Genomic DNA, 17888 nt, shown 5'->3' with positions numbered 1-17888 from the left:
ACAAAAAATTCGTGGAATTTGGTTAGATCTAGGTAATCATTTTTTATTTTTTTAGATTTTCTGCACTACGGAGTAAGTGATGTCTAGAGAAGTTGTATGGGGTATAAGTAATAAAATTTACACTTCTCACCCTCAACTTTCTACTATGACACACTTTGACGGGTTAAAAATGTGTTTTGAACCCTCAAAACCCATTTTTCCTAAGTTTAGTGGGAAATTTGGCAATTAATTAAGTATGTCATTAATCAATCTTGAGAGCTTTCTCATTACACTTCCTTCAACTAAATTTGAGTTTCAAGGAGGAGATCTAGAGCTTGAGAAGCCCCATTAATCGTAAAGACTCCTCTTGAAGATTTACTTGAGACCTCTTCAAGGTTTCTCATCTTGTAACATCTAATAAAAGTTTAGTTTTTCTTGTGGGTACTTGGGTTTTCACCCAAGGCATCATTTTTTCATTTTTTGCTAAAAGGAGAAACATGTGCGTGGTTTGATTTTGAGCTTGTTTTATAAGTGTTTCATCTTGCATGCCTTAAAATTAACATATCATCACCTTCACAAGCTAATTTTCTGAATTTGCTTTTTGTTACTTATTTTTATGCTTTGCCATTTCAAGTTCAGCTTTCAAGTACAATTCTAAATCTTACTTTTGAAAGCAATTTATTTTATGCAAGGCATCTAATTTCAAGTAGCAAAATTTAACCATTTGCTTTATGTTGTCCTCACAATAGGCTTATTTTTTACATGCTCATTTATTTAAGTTATTTGCTCATTTTGCAAGCACATAAATTTCAAACTTCATTGCTTTAGTTTGTTATTGGTTTATCATTTGTCAAAGCAATTATTTTGAATAACTTACAATCTTATATGTTCATGAAGCTTATGTATCTTGCATTATCTTGAGCAACTATCCAAGTTATCTTTTTTAGCACATTTCTATTTTGAATAACTTACAATCTTATATGTTCATGAAGCTTATGTATCTTGCATTATCTTGAGCAACTATCCAAGTTATCTTTTTTAGCACATTTCTATTTTCTTGAAGCAGAGCATTTAGCAATCTTATTTTATTCACGTGCAAGCTAATTTCCTTTGCCAATTGAGTTTACATTTTGCAATTTACTTTGAGCATTATATATATTATATTGAATCCATTGCAAATCTCTATTTGGAAAATTTATTTGCATACCATATTAAGCATTTTAGTATAGTTGCATCCTCACTAAAATTAACCTCCAAACCAGTGTTGTTAAAATCGCAATTTTTTGAAAAAATCGCGATTTTTTCACCTTAACGCATAAATCGCGCTTTTTATCCCAAAAAATCGGCGAATTTTTTTTATAGCACGATTTTTCGAAAAAATCGCGATTTTTGTGGAAAAAATCGTCAAGGCGCGGGGCAGCGGGTTATAATAGGCAAAATGTGATTTTTTTTATGTCATTTTTTACTTGGGCGCGCGTTGGAGGAGGAGAAGTGTTGGGAGAGAGGAGCTGAAGGGTTTGGAAGCAAATCCAAGTGCTTGTTGGAGAATTTCAAGAGGAGATCACAAATTTCTCCATAAAAACGGTATGTAGATTATTTTTTTTTTGTTTTCCTTGTTTAAAAACTTTGTTTTTCATTGTTTTTGGTTGGCAAATTTCATATGGGCAGTGGGCACCATTTTCCTTTTGTTTTTAAAGAATTTATTGTATTTTTTCATTGATTTGGGATGGGTAACTTGGTATGAGTATGGGAACCAATTTTATTTCATTTTTCATTTTTTTTAAACATTGTTTATGTTTTTTCATTGTTTTTTGGCATTGCCATTTGGTTGGGTAACTTGGGTTTGGAACTTTGGATTTTGGAAATTTGTATTTTGTAATTTTGTAAATGCTAAATTGTAATTTGTATTATGTAATCCTAAATTCCTATTTCCTAATCCTTATTTTTCCATAGGTTTGCAAATTCAAAATTCAAAAACAAACATGTCAAGGAAATTGGATCCTTTCTAGGAATATGGTGAACCTAAAGCTCCGAATGATAGACAAAACTTGAATTGCAAGTTGTGTGGAAAGGAGATAAGCGGGGGGGTGTACAGGTTGAAGTACCACCTTGCACAAATCCCTGGACGTGATGTGGGGCCCTGTATAAATACAAATCCTGAACTTATCCAAAGAGCCATGAGAGCATTGGGAGAATTAGAGCAAACTAGAGAGGCCAAAGAAGAACTCAAAAGGCAACTAAGAAGGTCAGCTGAAGGAAGTGGACCAAGTGGCACTGGTTCTACTGCAGCGTCAGTCAATCCGGTAGCTGCATCATCATTTTTTGTTCCTCGAACCACACCTGGTTCACAACCAACTATCGGTTCAATGCTAAAAAGAACTGAAAAAGAACAAGCTGATAGGTTGATGGCAAAATTTCTCCTCTGGAGTGATATTCCTTTCAGCATTGTAAGGAATAATCCATTTTTCCAACCTGCTGTTGATGCTATTGCCAGTGTTGGCCCGGGGTACAAAATCCCTTCTTATCATGATTTCAGAGGCCGGATTCTTCAAGAGGAAAAGCGTGACTGCACCCAAAGATTGGAGGATTTTAGGGCATCATGGGCACAAACAGGATGCACTGTTATGTCAGATGGTTGGACTGACCAAAAGGGGAGAACCCTTATAAACTTCTTGGTTAGTTGTCCCAAGGGGACTATGTTTATCAAATCTATTGATGCAACTCATCAAATCAAAGATGCAAGAACTTTATGTGATTTGCTGGATGTGTTTATTTTGGAGGTGGGTGCAGAAAATGTTGTCCAAGTCATAACGGACAATGCTGCAAATTATGTTGCTGCTGGTAGAATGCTTATGGACAGGCATCCTACTTTATTTTGGACACCTTGTGCTGCCCATTGTATTGATTTGATGTTAGAGGACATAGGGAAAATTCCCTTTGTCAAAGATATTGTTGACTCATCAAAAAGCATCACAAAATTTATTTACAATCATACATCTGTGCTTAGCTTGATGAGAAGATGCACCAACAACAAAGAGTTGGTGCGCCCCGCCATTACACGGTTTGCGACGAGTTTCATATCTCTTCAATCCCTTTTGAATTCTATGTGGGATTTGAAGAGAATGTTTCTTTCAGAGGAGTGGCGTGCTTCGTCAATGAGCCGCAAACCAGAAGGAGAGGCGGTATGCAGACTAGTTTCATACCAGGAAGACTTCTGGGCGGGAGTGCAGGAGGTGTGCGCCGTTACTGAACCTTTGGTAAAGGTTCTTCGGTTGGTTGATGTTGAGAAGCCCGCAATGGGCTATTTGTATGAAGCCATGGACAGGGCCAAAGAAGCCATTCGGTCCTACTATGATGATAAGGGAGATGATGGGTTTCAGAAACAACTCCTTCTATGGGAAGTGATTGATGAGCGATGGAACAACACACTCCATCGTCCCATTCATGCTGCTGGGCTTTTCCTGAACCCTGCATTTTCTTATGCATGTGGGTTTGATTTTGATGCTGAGGTCGTGGAAGGATTATTAACCTGTGTCCAGAAGATGGTGAGATCTCCAGAACAACGTATAGAGATCTCTAGACAAATTGAGACATATAAGATGTCAGGTGGCACATTTGGCTTTGAGATGGCTGTCACTGATAGGACGATTAAAATGCCAGGTATTTTTTAGTTTGTACTTTGTAACTTTGTTTCAAATTTCATTGTCTCTTCAAATTCCATTTTTTTCTTATGTTTATTTAAAATTTTATTTGTAATTTTGTTGTAGACGCATGGTGGAAGATGTATGGTGGCAGAGTACCCCTTTTGCAAAAGCTTGCCGTACGCATCCTCAGCCAAACATGCAGCTCCTCAGGATGTGAGCGCAATTGGAGTGTATTTGAAAAAATACACAACAAGAAGCGCAATAGGTTAACACTTAAACATTTAAAATATTGCAAATTTCCAAATAAATTTTTGAATTCATTAAAGTTTTAAACAATATTTTTTTTATAATATTAATTATTAATTATTATTTCATGAACTTTGTACAGGTTGGAGTCCCATAGACTTAATGACATGGTCTATGTCTACTACAATCTTCAATTGTGGGTGAGACAACTAGAGAGGACACCTGATACGGAAGCCATCTCATTGGATGGGATTGACACCACTGCTAAATGGAGGGTTGAGACCGAGAGGCCTCTCATGGATCCCACTGATGATTGGTTAGTGCAGGATGAGGGGGAGGAGGAGGAGCAGGAGGAGCAGGAGGAGGAGCAGGTGGAGGAGGAGGAGCAGGAGGAGCAGGAGGAGGAGCAGGTGGAGGAGGAGGAGCAGGAGGAGGAGGTGACACCGCCTACCCGGGCTACCACTACCACCAGTAGAGGACGTGGTCTCCGTCTACCTCAGCCTCCTGTAGCTGCTACTACTAGTTCTTCAGCTTCTAGAGCACGTCAGACTCCACTGCCATTTCCACCAGCACAGGCACCAGCTTCTACATCTAGAGGGAAAGAGAAAGTTGTGCCATTTTCTCGCAAGAGGGGCAGAGGAAATCAATAGGATTAGACTTTCATTTTATTGTATATGACATTATGACATGATGAGATACATTATCATATTTTTTGTTGATATTTTGAGGCTGAGTTGGGACTCAGGACTTACTATTCAGGACATAATTCAATGTTATGTGTGATTTTAGCGCTAGAAATGATATTAAACATCTTATATATTAGTTTTTTTATCATATTTATGTGTCAATGTATTTATTTTATGTTGTAGATGGTTTAGATATTAAAAAAATTGAAAAAAAATGAATATTTTTGTGCCAAACGCTTTTTTCCCGCTTTTTTCCGCTTTTTTCCCGCTTTTGCCGATTTTTTCCGCTTTATTCCCAGCGCCGATTTAATCCCGATCGCGCTTTTAACAACATTGCTCCAAACATAAGCTTGGTTGATAGAAAGTGTAGTGTCATATTTTTCTAATATAGTTTTGTCACTCCTATCAAAGGTTATATATATATGATAGGTTGATCACTTGATCGAGGAATAATGTTTTACATAGATAGTTATATTTCCTTTTATGTTTATGTATGACAGATTGATCACTGGATTGGGGAACAATGTTTTATATAGTTATATTTCCTCTTATATGTGGCATCATTAAATATCTGTATTAGATGGTTTTGATTTAGTAAAACGTTATACATATGTTTTTTTGTTTGTATCTGATTTATGAAGCAGGTGTATGACATGGATGGTGATCCAAGATTGAGACACATATACCCATGGATTCTCGTGGTTATGCGGAATACATGGTTAATTATGATTTATGGATGATACACGATTTGTGTGATTATATATGTCTAATATTGTACTAAGCAGGATGTGTTCGAGTACCTGGTCATTTTCCAACAAGGATATTCAATTATGAATGACTGTGGAAGTCATTTCTTCAAAATGACTATGGAAGTCATGCATCATTCTCGGTAAAATGTGATTAAGTTAATTTCATTATGAAATTCATTTGATTCCTTTGATCTATGAGATTGTAATGTGTGCAATGTTTGAACAAGGCCTTACCAAGGAACCATCAGATGGGTAAAAGTTCACAATCAGTACCATAAGGAGAAACGCAAAGTTTCAAAGCACAATAGATGAGAGGGCATGGAAATTAGGGCGTGGAGTCCTAAATCCAAGAAAGATAAAGACGTGGAGTCTTGTATATTTAGGGCGCGGAGTCCTGAATATTTAAAAAGATCAAGTTGTGGAATCTTAGATCTTTGGAGTAGATCAGGGCATGAAGTCCTCAATCTACTAAGGCAGGGAGACACATGAAATAGGGGTGCAGAATCCCTATTCTCCAGAATGAAAATACCACTCATGGATGAATTTCCTTAAATAAAATTTCATTCTCACAATTCTGGAATGACTTTCTAAAAATAGAAAGTCATGTCCAACATCTCAAGCATGACTTTCCAAAAATAGTAAATCACTTTACATAAATTGGTAATCAAGTGGACTTAAAGAAAAACGAATTAACTTATCATTAATCAATCCTAATAGTTTGATCTTGATTGACTCCTCAATATTATTAATATTATTATCATCTTATTATTAAAAAAGAATTACAAGTCAATTTTATCTCCTCAATTAATTCACACATCTCCTTCATGACTCACATGACTCTATGTAACTCTCTCTCTCTCTCTCTCTCTTAAATAAGTCATTATACTCTATTTTATGCACTCATCGAATAATGGCATATTCCTTTTCACTCATTAAAAATATGTCATAAAATATTCCTCTTACGCTCTCTTTAATGCATACCTCTCCTTAATGGCATAAGTTACACTCCTCTAAATGGAATCCAATGCATTCACATTACTTCTCCTTTATGACAAGAATTGGTTGCTCCTCCTATATATTAGTCTCATGTATTCTCACTTGGGGTGATGAGGAGTCTCAAACCAGGCAGTAACTCCTCAAAAACAATTCGTTGATTTTCATTCAGGTTGGTCTTTATTATATACATTAGGCAGAGACTGTTCATTTCATCTCCCGGTGACTATTCATATTCTTTATTATTTATTTACATCAATTTTAGTTATTCACCCAATCCCGATGATTAGGTGTCAACATTCCACCCTTAATCTGAAGGGATGTTGGTGAGTCCAAGCATCGTTCTGAATCTTTCAAGCTTTTCTCTTCCAAGAGCTTTGGTGAAGATGTCTACAATTTGCTCATTAGTGGAACAATGGCAGAGATAGATTGTTTTGGCCTCAACATGATGTCGAATCAAATGATATTTAGTATTGATGTGCTTCATTTGATCATGGAACTTTGGGTTCTTGGCCAATTTTATTGCCGAGGTATTGTCAATCATGAGTGGAGTCGATTGTACTTGTTTTACCTGCAAATCTTCAAAGATTTCCCTGAGCCACACAATTTCTTTTGTTGCCTCAGCTGCTGCCACATATTCTACCTATGTTGTGGAATCTGTTGGAACTGATTGTTTGCGTGATCTCCAGGAGACAACTCCTGATCCAAGACTCATAGCATAACCTGAAGTAGATACCCCAGTTTCTTTGTCTCCATCGAAGTCTGAATCAGAGTATCCAAGCAAGTTGAAGTCATCCACCTGTGTATACTTGATTCCAAAGTCTTGAGTTCCCTTCAAGTACCTTAGAACTCTTTTTGCAGCAGACCAATGTCCCTCACAATGCTTTTGCATAACCTTGGAGAGGATTCCAACAGCAAACGAAATGTCTGGTCTGGTAGTAGTTAGGTAGTTGAGACTTCCTACAAGCTATATATACTTTGTTTCATCCTCAAATTCTTTTCCTTCAATAGATGTGAGCTTTAAGTTTTGTTCCATCGGAGTAGTAACAGGATTGCATTCTGTCATGCCAAATCTGTTCGACATATCTCCAATGTACTTCTTTTGGGAAAGGAATATGGACTTCGGATGTTGAGTTACTTCAATACCAAGATAGTAATGAACATAGCCCAAATTAGTCATTTCAAAACCTTTCTTCAATTCCTTCTTTATGGATGCAATGTAGCTTTCATTGTTCCCTGTCATCAAAAGATCATCTACATATCCCACAAGATATACAACTATTTTGCCAACTTTCTTGACAAATAAAGTTGCATCATCAAGATCATAATGTTTGAAATTGAGTTTCAGAAGATGCTCAGTTAGTTTTTCATACCAGGCTCGCAGTGCTTATTTGAGGCCATACAAGGATTTCACAAGTTTGCATACTTTATGTTCATGTCCTTTCACAGCAAATCCTTCAGGCTGGGACATAAAAACATTCTCTTTTAGATCTCCATTCAAGAAAGCAATTTTTACATCCATTTGATGGACTTTCCAACCGTTCTGAGCTCCTAGGGCAAAGAGTGTCCAGATGGTAGCCCATTTTGTTGTGGGGCCAAAAGTCTCCTCATAATCGACCCCTTCCTTCTGTGCAAAACCTTTTGCCACAAACCTGGCGTTGTGCTTATCAAGTGAGCCATCTGCTTTATACTTGTTCTTGTAGACCCACTTGCAGCCAATTGGTTTGGTTCCTAATGGAGGATCAACCAGCTTCCAAGTGCCATTCTTTATCAGGGCATCATAATCCTTTTGCATCGCTTCTTTCCATTCATCATGAGAAGCAGCTTCTTTGAAGGAAGTTGGTTCGAAATCTGTAGACAAATTCCCTTCACAATCATAAGAAACATCCATATCAACAGGTGAATCAGAGTCATCTACATCACCTCCATTTTGTCGGTTTGAATTTCTAGTTCCTGTCTTTCCAACCTCATCAGGATGAACACTTTCAAGTGTCTTTGTTAGCCACTTTGGGGGACCTTTCTCAGATGGTCTAGGCTGCTCCGTTGATTGAGTTGGGACTGAATCAAGATTGAGTCTCCCAATTCTATCAATCACATCACTTAAAGTATCATCCGTGGCAACTGTGGAACAGGATGATTAGTTCTCCTGTGGGTTGGGATGATTAGTTCTCTCGTGGCAACTGTGGAACAGGATGATTAGTTCTCTTGTGTGTCGGGATGATTAGTTCTCCCGTGGCAACTGTGAAACTGGATGATTAGCTCTCCTGTGGGCCGGGATGATTAGTTCTCCCATGGCGACTGTGGGGTAGGATGATTAGTTCTCCTATCGAGGCATCCTACCCATGCAGTCTGGGACTCATGGGAAGTACCTCTCATCTTATCAATGAGCAAGGAAATGGGGTTAGGGACCATAGTAGTACTATCGATGGACGCATCGATGTATCTACCATACTCCCTATGCTAGGATGACCTCCATTGATCTGGGATCAATGACACTGATCTGGGATCAGTATGACTGGTTTGAGACACTTGCTTGTGATATTGATCTGGGATCAATAAAACTGACTTCGGGCCAGTAAGAGTGATGTGACACACTCTCTTAAGATGAAACAGACTTCGGGTCAGTAGAGAATGGTATGAGACATTCTCGATCAATTCTTCTTCTTCATGGTTCAACAGAGCTCAGCAGAACAAAGCAGTGCAGGGCACTGATGGCAGAGATAGTATAGTCGGACATATGGATCTGCGGATGGAGTTCTCCCTAGTTGAGAGGGAGTGTTAAAATTGGCAACTGGGGCCAAAATCCACGTGTTTCATCTTATTAATGGAAGCTGATATTTTTCATGGATCCCTCTCATCGAGAGGTGTAGGATTGATCTAAAGATCATCTGATTCCGATAAGTATTCACGGAGATATGAATTTATTTGTTTTATGAGACAATTCGTCAAGGTCGGCTAGCAACCAAATAGACCCCACTTGTGCTCAACGTTTTAGTATAAATAGAGGTGGCCTTCAAGTCATTTCAACACACTTGGGATCTCTTCCTCTCTACTTGTCTTTGGGTTTTAGTAGGAGGAGAGATCCTAAGGGATAACGTTGCCCTAATCGAGAGGGCAGAAGCCAAAACTGCCGAGAAAAGCTAGAACTGCTAGAACTACCCGGAATTGCCGGGAAAAGCCGGAACTGCGGGGAAGAGCCGAAATTGCCGAAATTGCTGGAACTTCCAGGAACTGTTGGAACTGCCAGGAAAAGTCGAAACTGCCAGAACTACCGAAACTGCCGGGAAAAGCCGGAACTGCCAGGAGTAGCCGGAATTGCCGGAACTGCCAAGAACTGCCAGAATTGCCGGGAATAGCCGGAATTGTCAGAACTGCTGAGAATAGCCAGAACAGCCGGGAATAGTCGAAACTGCCAAGAAAGCTGACGCAGAGGGCAGAAGCCGGAAACTGCCGGAACTTCTGAGAAAATCTGAAACTGCCAGGAACAGCCGAAATTGTTGAAATTGTCGGAACAGCCACAACATTTGTCTATGAAGGAGAGCAGCATGCAAGGGACAACTAACTAACATTGGGACAGTTGTATGGTACTTAACAGCAAATACACCAAGCATGCAATGTTACAGCTAGCATGCAATAGCAAGCATGCAAAGGACAACAAGCATGTTAGCGACAACAAGCAAGCTAGGGACAACAAGCAAGCAAGCTGCAGCCAGCACATAAGTCAACATGGCAACACGGTGCAGCAATAGCACATAATGCAGTACAGCGATGGGTATAGTCATGATTAATGAAGCATGATGAGATGTAGCATAGTGATGATGGGTGCAGCATGGTGCAGTGCGGTGAGGTGCAACATGATGACGAAATGCAGCACAACGATAGGTGAAGGAGTCACCTTGGAGAATCAGTGGAAGCAGCATGTCTTCAACTGATACTCATATATCATCTTCTTAGAGATGATCTATGCTTTTATCTAGATAAGTAGTTGTTGACTTCTGTTGTAAACATACTATCTCTCTCTCTTTGCTGAACTATTGAAGAACATATAAGAAGAATTGATCAAGGGTTTCCCCACATTGGGGTTTTCCCTAGCTAGCGCCACATCTTGTGTCCTCTTGCCTTGGCTTGTCTTCTGCAATTTATGTTTATGTTCTATCTGCAATTTACTTTAATGCTCATGTGATTGCTAATCTGGAAAAGATATTGAGCTAACTGTGAAATTTGAAATAAATTGCTCTAAGCATAGAACATACCTAAAATTAACAGTAATCAAGTTCGATCCTTAAGCACTCAGATGCATGAAGGAAGATTCATAAGGAGATGGACCATGAGGATGTTGATGAAATGAGAAGGTCATCATAAGAAGGTAAGTCTATTTTTAATTATTGTTGGTTATCTGGTTAACATATTATTTTGCTACCTAAAAGGATGTTGCAGGAATACATGATGACAGTTGAGGCAAGTTCAACTGTATGAATGAAAATGTATGAAGAATGTTGAGAGAAGCTCAACATCTGGTACCTAGCAACTACGAAGTCAAGATGTGTCCATCTTGGGATTGAAAGATAGCAATGCGAGAAGATAACCTGAAGATCGAAGGAGATCACTTTCATGACGAAGCTATGATCATCTTGAAGTATGGAAAGGCTCAATGCAATGCTATCATATATGATGAAAATGATGAACAAGAAAAATGACCTGGATCCTGATTCCTGTCACAAGTTTGAAGAGTGATGGCTCCATGATACCTCGAAAGGAAGCAAGCTCAATACAATGAGATGCGAAGAAAAGAGGGAGCCATGAAGCTATGAAGAACAAGTAGTTGATACTCTCATAAAGACAAGCTATAAGGCTTGTGGTGTTGGCTTCCCAAATAGAAGGGAAGTTTGGAATCTTCTCTGGTTTTGAGAGGAAGCAAAGAAGTCTCCTTAAATAGGAGCAAGGATATATTCCCTGGATAAGAGGGAATATGGTTATCCTCTATCATTGAGAAGGAGTGTTGTTGGACATCATATGTGCATTCTTGCCTTTAGGTAATGGGGAGAGAATGGTGGAGGATTGGATAAGAATTTGTGGTTTCCTTACGGATATAAAATCCAAGAAAGGAAGGACACCAACGCTCTTTGAGGGTAGGACAAGTATCCAAGAATAAAGTGGTCAAAGAGGATCGATATTCTTTGAGGGGTCATGATTGGAGATCCAAGATAAGAATAGTCCTAAAAGGACATACCTTTTGAACATTCAAATGGAGTATGTGCCTTGTAGGGGTAGTGTGGTATCACACGTAAAGCCTCCCAACATAATGCTCTCAAATGACATTGACCTTGTCATGTTAGGCCTCAATGACATTGTTGGTTATAATGACGATGCTTACAGTCGGCTTATCAATCCGACTCTTCTTATGAGAACTCTTCAGTTTGAGAATGATGTTGTACTGGTTGTACAATTATGAATACCTCCCTAGTTTCAGTCTTCATGATTGTTGTTGTACTCATTTCAATATGTATCCTATGTAACAAACAAAAGAAGAAAAGAAAAAGTTATTATTATTAAAGCATGGGTTTCATGCTTCTTATTGATGGCCTTCTGTGTTGAAATATGTAACTAGGTTCAGTCTTCATAATGACATGTGTAATCATGATTTTATGCATATGATGTAAAGAGAAAAATAAATCTATTATTTTCATTCTTTAGGCATGGATTTCATGCTCAAGGGAAATTTATTTATAGGTCAAGCACCCATTGAGTGATTCAAGGGCTTGACTTTGAGTCAAGCATAAGAGTCATGGTCATGTATGGAACACCCTTTTGGGCATGTTACATATTGTAAAGAAATTTTGTTTGAGCCAAAGACCCTCCAAGACCTTGTTAGACAAGAAGCAACAAGTCAGCCTTCAAAGAAAGAACAAGTCACCCTTATTAAGAGGCTATTCGACCTGCCAGAAAGACTATATATAAGAGAGCTTGACTTCATTTGGAGGATCATAAATTCAGCTCACAAAAACTTCGATCAATCACGAAGAAAAAGGCCTAGAAGGAGCAAAAAAGAGGAGAATCCAAGGAGGAGAAAAATCAAAGTCAAGAAGATTGTTTTTGGGCTAATATCTCTCACACGTGTGGACTGCAACTAGGGTTTCCAAAGTGAAAATTGCAGACCTTAAAAGAAGCCGAAATCTAGCATAAAAAGATCATTCTTGCAAGCCGAATTCATGAGAAGAAGAGTCCAAGCAAAGTGAAGGAGAGAAGCCTCTTAATTGTGCCCTAAACCTCTCACACGTGTAAAGTAGCAGTCATTGCAGTAGGCCCAAAATTGCAGGCCGAAATTACAGTCAAAGTTGCAGGTCCAAAATCTTGGTCAAGGAAGAAGTTGTTATTGTCATAAGGCAAGTTTGACTTCAGTTGACTCTCTGAGAAGTAAGTTCTTCAAGGAGGAGTTTTGACTTGGACTTGGAAGGGTATTGGTCTTGGAATTCATCATTTGAAGTTCTATAAGAAGAGAGTGGTTCTTGTGGGTTTTCCTCTCAAGAGGAAAGGTTTTGGCTGTAACTGATAGCCTATATCTTGTGTCCTAATATCTCATTGATCTTCATTGTTTGGTAGTTTTTTGATGATAGAAAACACTAATAATAATCAAGTGAAAGAAGAAGAAGTTAATCAAGTTAAAATGCCTCGCAAGCAGTTATCAAAAAAGAGAAATCGCCTAATATAGTTGCCTCTAGATTTCTCAACATGGTATCAAAGCTAAGGTGACAAGACAAGGAAAGGCAGCTTGAAGAAGGATCATCAAAAGGAGTATCAAGAAAGTCAAGACATCAAAGAGGACATCAAACCATCAAGAAGGACTAGTCTACACATCATCTTGGAGAAAGGATTTAAGGGACATCAAGAAGCACTACCCATCTCATCAGGGATCATACCATCTAGAAGAAACAACAACAACAAGACCTCAAAGACTTTACTTTCTAGAAGAACCCTACCTCCAATAAGCATTGTTACTGCTCAAACTAGTAGGGGTCCTATGAGGGGATCCTAAAGGGAAACTACTAGGTCAAGGGCAACCATGGAGCGATAGCCCACTGTCACTTCAGCTAAGACTCCCTACTCTTTACAGACTTTCACCGATGGGAGGAGACCCGGTATAAAGGGAATCACTAGATGAATGAGTCAATAAAAGGATAAGGAGTGATTCCTAAGGCCTATTCACAAGAGAGACTCAATTGTATGGTTTGCTTGCTTGAGAAGCAAGGTATAAGGCTCTCTAGGAAGGGCCAAGGGGATTTCAAGGGCTAGGGTTTGCGGATAAGACTTGTAAAGGAGATACCTAGTCCTAGAAATCCTTGTGAAAACTTGGTTTCCAAATGGTCTTTGTGAAATTAGCTTCAATAAGTTGTGGGACCACACAGGACCAAGTGGACCCAAAATTAGGTCAAGGGGGTGGAGTTGATCAGTCAGGGGTGTGCTTGACCTAATTGAGGGGGAGAAGGGGATCAAAGGGGAAATTTTCAGTAATTTTGATGCAATGATCCCAATGAGGTCACTAGCCAAGGGAAACCAAGGGCAAGAATCGATCTCGGAGCTAGGGCCTGAAATATCTCAAGATTTCACCGTCGAAATTGCTTCAAATTTAGAGGGCCTCTAGAAGACACAACAGCGCAATAGAGGGCAAGAGATTGAACTTTTTGGATGGGTGAATCGTGAGAAAATTGATGCCCTAGGTCACCTATGGAGGCTAGGCCTAGAAAGAAAGAGAGAAAGGTGAGAAGAATATGCTTTTGAGTGATCACCAATGGAGGATCAGTGCCTAATCCTTTGGGGAATATGGAGTCAAGATGAAATTTGTGTTTTAGAAGAACTTCACCCAATCAAGGAGCCTCCTAGACAATTTCGCATGGCAATAAGGGCATGAGACTGGTTGCTAGAAGAGTTTATACTTCAATGCGCAATAATTGATGACTTATCAAGATATGTTCAATAGAAACAATCTCTAGGAACATTCACCCCTTTACACATGATACATAAGATGATGCAATGCTATAAAGACTAAATTTCCACAATTTCGCATAAGAAAAGCAGTAAATTTCAGATCTAATATAGCAAAAATCCTAGCAACATCAATGTCATAAAGTAAATAACAAGAATAAGCATGAAAAGAGTACTTACATGTGCAAAAAGAGTATATCCAATCATCATATTATGCCAATAATGAAGCTCCAAGACAAAAGAGAGATATCCAAACATCAAAATCCATCCATTACATCCAAATTCGTCCTCCAAGAAGGATAGGGAAAATCTCACAAGAGAGAGAGACCCAATCCCTATGATGATCATACAAATGATTCATCTCACTTCCATTTATACACTCTCTAATGAATTCAATTTAGCCTAATTGGCCTAATTTAGACCCAAAAATAAAATAATGTGCATAATAACAATACTTTTGATGACAAGCCCACCAAATAGCTCAATAATACATGAATAAGCCTCTCAAGAGGGCCAAATGATCAATAAAGTGAGTCGTTGGGCCTTTGAGGAAGCCTAATGAAGTCCAAGGGGTGTCATGATGTAGAATTGGACTCCCAACATAATGGACAAGGGGTTTGCCCCTCGTTTTCCAAGCAAGAACCTGTGGTGCTCCCAAGTGGGCGCGAGGGCACAAGGACATCCTCATGGGTATCCAAGTGGATCAAAAATTTTTGTAAACCATCTATAAGGGCTAGGATGGTGATGTAAGCCCTCCCTCTGCAGTGGGAGATATCCTCTAGACCCTGGAACATCTGTCAAGTGTATGGTGCAAGTGTGGAGCCGGTTGGGCATGGTGAACTAGGGGCATCGTCCTCATCCAAAAAGGTGGAACACGAGCAATCAATATCAGTGTTGGGGATCCATGAAGTAATATCTGCTATGGTGGAGGCCCATGGCTCTCAAAGCTCACCCTACAAGTGTCGATAGGCTAAGATCTTGTATAGGGAGACCAAGCCACAAATGGAGAACCATTTGCAATCCTGCATAGGGTCCAATGCATCCCCTTACCCTCCAATACAACCAGTCATTAGAATAATCAAGTAATAAAGCTTACAAGTCATGGAATCAATGGGCACTTCATGGTGGCATGCCCTTCCATAATGGGTTTTTGCATGTACAAGTGTCTCCAAGCTCAATAGGGGGTTAACGAAGGGACCTATTAGGTGGTTTCAACCTTTAAAGGGGGTGACATGCCCATGGTACATCCTTTCAGTGGTAGGTGGAAAATGATTTAATAATGGAATGGAGTGGGGATTAGGGGAATCATCTAAACCGCATGTCAAGGTTCATGGGTAGCTATAATGAGGGAAGCCTACACCTGGGTATGTGAGTGTAGGATGGAGCAAATCGTGGTACATGAGTTACCCCGACCTTTGTTTTTCCACCCTTCTTCGTATGCCTTTTGTCTTTCATTGATTTTTCTTCATAACTGCTTGGGGCTACAAGGGATGAGAGCATGATATGTAATATGTAGCAGTGGATACCCCCTTAAGGTGGGGTGGTTCATCGCTCATCAGGGGTTGAGACAATCATGGATTCCTTAATGGCAAAAGGGGCTCATCTAGGGCCCATAGGAACCAAGTTGATGGCCATGGATAAGGGCTAGAGCTCATGTTTGGCTTTTGCCCACGCGCTAAATTTGTATGTCCCGTCCATCTTTTGCATTTTGTGCTACATTTCCTGTTGAGAGTGGCCAAATTATGCTTTTAATCTTTTTAGCTGCATCAACCTTCAAAGCATCGTTCCAAGCCCGACCCAAGGTGTGGACAAGGGAAGGGGGAGGCTAACCCTATGTGGACCCAATGGACACGTGGACTCGGACGAGAAAATAGATGAATGGGGCCAAAATAAGTGGAACGAGAGCAATGTAGGTGATGTCAAGAAGAGGGACCACGCAACCAAAATCAGGATTTCCCATGTAGTGCCAACCCAAAAACCAAATGGTCAATAAAGGAGATCCCATGGGACTAGGATATAAGGGTAACCATGAAATTGGGCAGTGGAGACAAGAATACAAACCCAACCCACTCTTTATGTCGAATCCCCCCACCAATTCATGCCCAAAAGTGCTCATAACAAGTAAGGAGAATTACTCAAGTATACCAATGAAAAGTCCTACCTTCGGGGTCGGGAGGCCCACCTTCAAACATACATTCATAATAGATGGGTGAGGGACCACATGGTTGGCTCAGGTGGTGGAGAAAGTGGCACATCGAGCTATCTGGGGGCTGCAAGGGGCTATTGATTGCACGTTGAGGCCCATCTAGGAGAAAAAACCCCCCCTATGCATACTACCCACAGGTGGTGTGTTAAAATTGGCAACTAGGGCCAAACTCCATGTGGGTCATCTTATTAATGAAAGCTGATATTTTTCTTAGATCCCTCTCATTGAGAGGTGTAGAATTGATCTAAAGATCATCTGATTCTGATAAGTATTCATGGAGATATGAATTTATTTGTGTTATGGAACAATTCGTCAAGGTCGACCAGCAACCAAATAACCCCCTCTTGTGCTCTACGTTTTAGTATAAATAGAAGAGGACTTTAAGTCATTTGACACTCACTCACTCTTGTGATCTCTCTTCATCCTGTCTTGGATTTGATGAAGATGAGATCTAGAGGGAGTGCCCTAGAATATACATTGCCCTAAGATAACATGCCCTAGATCTAAATACAGTCATGGGAAAATAGGTTCTATGTTGCTCTAATAGAGAAGCCTAATGCAGCCATGGAAGAAGCCCTTTTGTTATCATGAAGAAATACCTACGCTGGCATGGAAATAAAGTCTATGCTGCCCTAATGAAGATCAAGCTTCAGCCATGGAGAAACTTATATGCTGCCCTAAATTACAATCACGGAGAAGCCCTAGATGCAGTGAAGGAAGGAGCCTAATTGAGACATATATGTTGTCCTAAAAGGGTTCTGACCACTATATAAAAGAGCCCTAATCTGCTGATCAAAGGAGTCTTTTTATACGCAATCAATGAAGTTATCTAGCCACAGGTAAAGGAGATGCATTGTTGCAGTTTGATACGAGATCTATCAGCTGTCTAAGGGAACATCTATACGCTACAAAAGAAGTCCTAAAGAACCCTAGCCGCAGTCCTAGGAGAAGATATCAAGCTGCTGTAAAGTACAGCGTTATTCTGCAGCAAAAGAAGGGCTCTATGTTGCCCTAACCACGGTCCTCCTAGGAGATATGATCTGCAGTCATTAAGGGCAGCAAGAGAAGGACTCATACACGTTGGAAAGAGGAGATCTTAAATAGCTCTAGACACAGACAAAAGGAAGTGTATTCAAGAGTGCCCTAGCCGCATTCATACCATAGCCTTATGACGCACAGGGACAACGTCAAAGGAAGGTCTAGAAGTAACTTGAATGACATGGTGAAGAGTTCCTCAAGCCGCGGCAAGGAGGCTTAAAGAGGCCCTAATCTCAGACGGAAGATGTGCTCATCCGCTGTCACATCCAAACATAACTACAGCTATCCCACTGCTAGCCAAAAGCATGAATGAGGTACAAAGTCAGAGGGCTAAGCTACTATCTAGGGTCTAGTTTGGGTCTGCTTG

The 17888-nt window shown here is 39.8% G+C and overlaps 2 protein-coding genes across 2 annotated transcripts in view; one reads left to right on the top strand and one right to left on the bottom strand.

The window, feature by feature from the left end:
* LOC149259704 (protein disulfide isomerase-like 1-5) overlaps nt 1-17888 on the bottom strand; it is a 226741-nt gene that overhangs the window by 47905 nt on the left and 160948 nt on the right. The gene's annotated exons all lie outside the window — the stretch shown is intronic.
* On the top strand, nt 2135-4033 carry LOC149259705 (uncharacterized). The gene is made up of 2 exons (XM_089418997.1): nt 2135-3639; nt 3747-4033. Exons 1-2 carry the CDS (start codon nt 2157-2159, stop codon nt 3953-3955), a joined length of 1692 nt encoding a protein of 563 aa, XP_089275123.1. The 5' UTR covers nt 2135-2156; the 3' UTR covers nt 3956-4033.

This window comes from Pinus tabuliformis, chromosome 6, assembly GCF_031772625.1.
Source record: "Pinus tabuliformis cultivar Carrire ecotype Pingquan chromosome 6, CPIR1, whole genome shotgun sequence".
In the NCBI taxonomy this organism is placed as follows: domain Eukaryota; kingdom Viridiplantae; phylum Streptophyta; class Pinopsida; order Pinales; family Pinaceae; genus Pinus; species Pinus tabuliformis.
This window is presented reverse-complemented; position numbering and strand designations above follow the sequence as displayed.

Coding starts and splice junctions, on each gene's coding strand:
- LOC149259705 (XM_089418997.1), top strand. CDS start 2,157: ATGAGAGCATTGGGAGAATTAGAGCAAACTAGAGAGGCCAAAGAAGAA. Junction 3,640..3,746: donor TAGGACGATTAAAATGCCAG/GTATTTTTTAGT, acceptor ATTTTGTTGTAG/ACGCATGGTGGAAGATGTAT.